Source organism: Xylocopa sonorina, unplaced genomic scaffold (genome assembly GCF_050948175.1).
Source record: "Xylocopa sonorina isolate GNS202 unplaced genomic scaffold, iyXylSono1_principal scaffold0059, whole genome shotgun sequence".
Taxonomy (NCBI): domain Eukaryota; kingdom Metazoa; phylum Arthropoda; class Insecta; order Hymenoptera; family Apidae; genus Xylocopa; species Xylocopa sonorina.
In genome coordinates this window covers 272569-277514 of record NW_027490130.1, presented here as the reverse complement: position 1 = coordinate 277514, position 4946 = coordinate 272569, and the positions used below count along the sequence as shown (strand labels likewise).

At 34.7% G+C, this 4946-nt stretch overlaps 1 protein-coding gene across 2 annotated transcripts; it reads right to left on the bottom strand.

Annotated features, from left to right (window-relative positions):
- Positions 1-140: 140 nt before the first annotated feature.
- LOC143432203 (protein LSM12 homolog B-like) lies at positions 141-2504 on the bottom strand. Of its 2 annotated transcripts, none has more exons than XM_076908966.1 (3): positions 2346-2504; positions 1423-1803; positions 141-1339 (listed from the first exon to the last, which is right to left on the bottom strand). In XM_076908966.1, the coding sequence occupies exons 1-3, from the start codon at positions 2464-2466 to the stop codon at positions 1335-1337; spliced, it is 507 nt and encodes a 168-aa protein (XP_076765081.1). In that variant the 5' UTR covers positions 2467-2504; the 3' UTR covers positions 141-1334. The 2 variants fall into 2 exon arrangements, with proteins under 2 accessions (XP_076765081.1, XP_076765079.1); XM_076908964.1 differs by having other exon boundaries at positions 1427-1803.
- Positions 2505-4946: the final 2442 nt, after the last annotated feature.

The window sequence follows — 4946 nt, the reverse complement described above, 5'->3', positions numbered from 1 at the left end:
AGAGATTTCGTTGTTTTTGTCTGTAAAAAATCTACATAATCTACAAAGAACACAATTATATGATGTAAGATGGTAGCGCGCTTTTCGTCCGTTTAACTTTTAGCAATGACGAAGGGATAATAAATGTAAGACGATAATAATACAATTTATATTACATTTATTTGTGTCTTTTCATGTATTTAGTTTTTATAATCTTTCTTTCCCGTTTTTCTCTTTTACATTTTCTCTGCATTCAAAAAGTAGTAAGGGACACGAGACGAGTTCTGTTTTATCATTGTGAATGAAATTACTTCTAACTGTATTGTTAGAAGTTAGGTTACCCTTGCACAAACCAAGTGATTTGTTTTTTTAAATAACGATTTTATATAAGTTGCTCTATGCAAGGGCATTTCCCTTTTTCATCTTATAATGTCTTATCGCGATCGAAGACGTCTCGTGCCGACGCAGGCGTGATGAAATCTGTGACTTACGTTTTTTTCCATTTTACGAATTCCAAGAGATCGATAATGCTACAATGAGTGATTTAAAAATTGCAATTAGCGAGTAAACGTAAGATTTCAGTCAATATCGAAATCGGATAGTTCGCGCGTAACAAAAATCCATTGATCACCTGCTGTTTTTTATTTACGGTAATAGTTAAAAATATATTGAACCGTTTCTTAAACAATAGCACAATGACCGATTTGGTATTTTAAAAGTGTTGATACTCGTATGGCAATTGACCACTACCATTGAATACAGCCATCATGTATATCAATGATTTGTAAACAACTATTAAACGTATTTTGTAACAATGTTGAACTAAACTAAAACACACCTGCATCAGAGCACATGTATGAACAGTTATTCCAGCAGAATGCAAGGTTGTATGGCAGCTTTTTAGATAAAATAAGCAGCATTCTCCATCAAAGACTATGCACTTTGTTAAAAATTGAGTACAGTGTGTTTCATTAGTTTACAAAATGCTGCACATACAAAGGATTCAACAGATTTAGTATTTGTTTAAAATTCTGGCAACACTTTTTGCATTTCGATTCTGTGTAGTGCCTTCATTCAAATAAATTTAAGTTTAATTTATAATGCCAATATCCTCGATAGGCTTATCTAATAGTTTCTCAACCATCTCCTTGTTCTTTGTTTCTTAATATTTTGTTACCATTGTTTCCTACTTTCTTTCAAAGACTGGAACTTCTTTGAAAGCATGGTAGCTTTATTTGTGGTATAGTGTCTGTTTGAATATTTATTGCATCGCACCTCCTTTTTGTTTCTGTTGTTGCTGCTGCTCCCGCTGTTGTTGTGCTTGCTGCGATGCCTCTGTGTCTTTAATATGTTTTTCAACCTGTATAATAAATAAAGCATAATGTAATGTGTATTTTATAATAACTTTTCATGATGTATTATAATTTCAATTCCTTAAAATACCTACTACTTTCTTTACATGCTTATATGCGCCAGATTCTGTGTTTCCATGAACATTGTCAACTTTGTATGGTGGTTTAATGGTGACATTGTCAAATACAACAATATTAGCTCCGTTCCATGTAATTTCTGGGATAGTCTTTGATATAGTACTGAAGAGTCTTTGTCCTTCTGGAGATACTCCGGCCTGCAGAGCCATTACCAGTTTTTTCTTCTCTTCAATTTGATTACGTACTCTTCTGTTTAGCTTTTGCAAATTAAGGCTTTGTGGTGGTTCACTAGTTGTAGGACTAACCTCCCGCTTTACTTGGACCTCTGACACCAAGGATAAATTTACTATGTGCACATCGTTTAGTGTTAGTGTTCCACTTGAAGAAGAACATTCTAATTGAAATCAGTTAAGGAATTGTTGTTACCATGAAACGTCAACATTAATTTTATAGCTTTATTGAATTGAGAGTCCTGTCAATGGGAATTCTATCCTTTAAATAAAATCTCAGGTTATAATTACGAGTTTCTGTCTTTTTTTTTCATATTTTTTTTAAATGAAATTGTTTGCAATATTCACGGGAAGCGAGTGTGAAAATATCGAAGAAGAACTTAAAAACACATTCGTAAACGGATTAGCAGAATACTTTAAAGTACTGGGAAAATGCAGCATGGTTGATTGAATGACGAAACTAACCTGACTTCGTGTAGCTTCTTAGATGATATCACCAAATAATTGACAAGCGGTATTGCACATTTCTCGTGTGAAATCTCGAAACATGCCTTGGTGGTCATTAGTTGAAATTCACGAAACTTATCGTAGATAGCTTTAAAGTTATTTACATTGCGGCAATGTTAAACGAGCGACGGATGAGTGTTGCATTCATGTATACGTTGGTAATGAGGATACTATAAAGAAATTTATAAAAAAAGGATACTTAGAATTAACATTTTAGTTTGTGGATCGAATGCTAGCACCTCGCCTTCGATCTCCTCCTTGTAACAGGTTTTACAGGCCACCGTACTCCCAATGCTGAAACAATCGTTGGCGCCGGCCATTTTTCACTACGAACTTGGAACCGCGGACTCCCTATCGCCATCTGTTCTGATTTCAAATGTTCCCCGAAATTTGTATAATTTGCGCCATACCTACTACAGGTATAGCAATGTAATTCAGTTTGAAGAAAAATTATTATTATTTAAAGAGGAAAGAAGCAGGTTGTTCAATTGTTGTAATGGTAGAATGTTGATTTGTTATAACAGTAAAAAGTACGAACAGTTTTGGAACAGCAGTTTGTCTTCTTTTTTCCTTTAAGAATATGGACACGGTAAAAATTAAAAACGATTACGTTAGAAATGTTAATTGTAATTTTATTATTGAACGCTATTAAAAGAACAATTTTTTTCAAGAGTCGAACTTTAGATAAAACGATATAATGAAATGGAAAAGAAAGGAAGATTATTTTTTTGTTTATACAGTTTTATGGCATTATTAAAACGTTAAAATTGATTTAAAGAAGAATAGAGCGTAATATTTTCTGTTATGCGTCGTACAATAAAAATTGATAAGAAACGATTTTGTCTACTATAAAGTTTAATTAATTGATATAATCTATTTATCAGTACTGATAAACATAATAACGTTTCCCATTTTTCATTCGTTTGTTCTTAAATTCAGATTGTGTGCACATGAATCGCGTACGTGCGTCTAAAAAAGCATCATTTGCTTCGGCTGCTTTCGCTTAGTATTCGTGAGCTTTCGCACGCGTTCGGGGTGAATCGTTAATAATCGGGTTGGCGGGTAGTTTCGTGGTCGCATGGTTTCATCCAGTTTTCAGTTTACTGAGACCGCTCTGTGAACGAGCATCGTGGCGTAGTGGCTGATTGAGATTCGAACTCTTTTTCTGTGCTTCTCGAACAGTGACATAAGTGACGTAAATATTTTTCAAATGACTGGGAGGTTATGAGAATAATGAAACTGTTGTTGCGTGCAATATGATGAACCACGTTTTTGCTGCCTTTCGCATAACTCCATCGTGGTACTCGTTAAGGTACGACGCAAAGTACATTTTCTGTGATTAGTAGTATTAGCAGTAATATAATAGTTATGCGGACTTGGATCGGTATCTGCATCAAGGGTGAGGGTTACATACATGGTAAATAAACCCAGCCTTTCATTTAAACAATTATTGGGGGCGTATGTACAGATGCGATCGAAGCGTCGATTGACAAACTAGTCGTGCTATTTATTTAATGTGAGAGGTACGCTTAAGCTTGCGACCTCCAGAATTAATGTGGGATGATATCCGTTACTGAAACTGTCTCTTCCCAAGTAATAAACCAGCAACACAGAGTTTCAAAGTGTACTTTCACGCAGCTTTAAACTGATGGTGTTGTTTGCGTAGTATGTCAACAAAATATTAATATTGTTAATGGATCTAGTAGAGCAGATGTAGGTTTTGCGAATGCGGGCAGGCGTGAACACGTTTTGAAAACATTTTTGTTGACGTTTGAACATCAAAATGGTTCATTTGTGAAAAGATGCTGGAGAGGAGATAGAGAAACTTGATTGCGGCATCATTCGGCGTTGCCATTTAATGCGATGATTTCTACTATGATCATTGTCATTGACAATCATATCTACAAAGTTAAAGTGTGTTGTGATTTACAATATTTTCTTTCTTTTAAGATGTATCGTTTCCTGTTACCTGTATTCGGGTCGGTCCATTGATACGACCCCTAGAAAGGGAGGGGTCGAATTATTCTTTTTCTAGTGAAGTTAAGGTTACCATTCGCGACATTTATTAGTTCGATATGTAACAGAATATCTGTCTGTCGGCGTTTATTGGCAGGAAGCTCTCTAGTAAATCCGATGTCATAATGTCGTATGAAGGTTAATGGATAGAGGATGTTAACATGTGTGAAATTTGATACGCAACGTTTCTTTAGGTTTCCGCGAATTTTCGCAATGTGTTTTTTACCATTGACGTTTCATTTAACCTTCAAGTAACAATTACGAGCGTTAGTTAATTATTCTCTTTTACGGCTCTGATGGATGTATGTATAGTTTATAATTTTAAATATGATTATTCAGAAATATTTTCTTCGATCATTTCGTTGTTACGTTATTTCTAACGGTATCGCGAATTTAAAGATTCAGATGATTATTTGTACGTGCATAGTAAAGTCATTTCTCAGAGAGATTCACTCTAATTTTCATATCTCATTAATTACCTGGAATTGTTAGGAATTTATTCGGGGTATAAAGCTTTTCATTCGTTCAAATTTATGTCAAACGGTACGTACACGATTGCTAATATCAGTCAATGCAGTTTGACAATGTCTTCCGATCTTAATCCTTTAATATCGCTTACGGACGATCAATAGCGTTATCGATATTTTAATACTGACATTTACTGGGAATATTGTTCATCGTGGGTTGCGCGTAAGATGTATATGAGACATTTGTATTTCAGAAACGTAAATAGAATCGCGTGATGTACTTGTAGTTAGTGAAACCGTAGGATGTCGTAAATAAG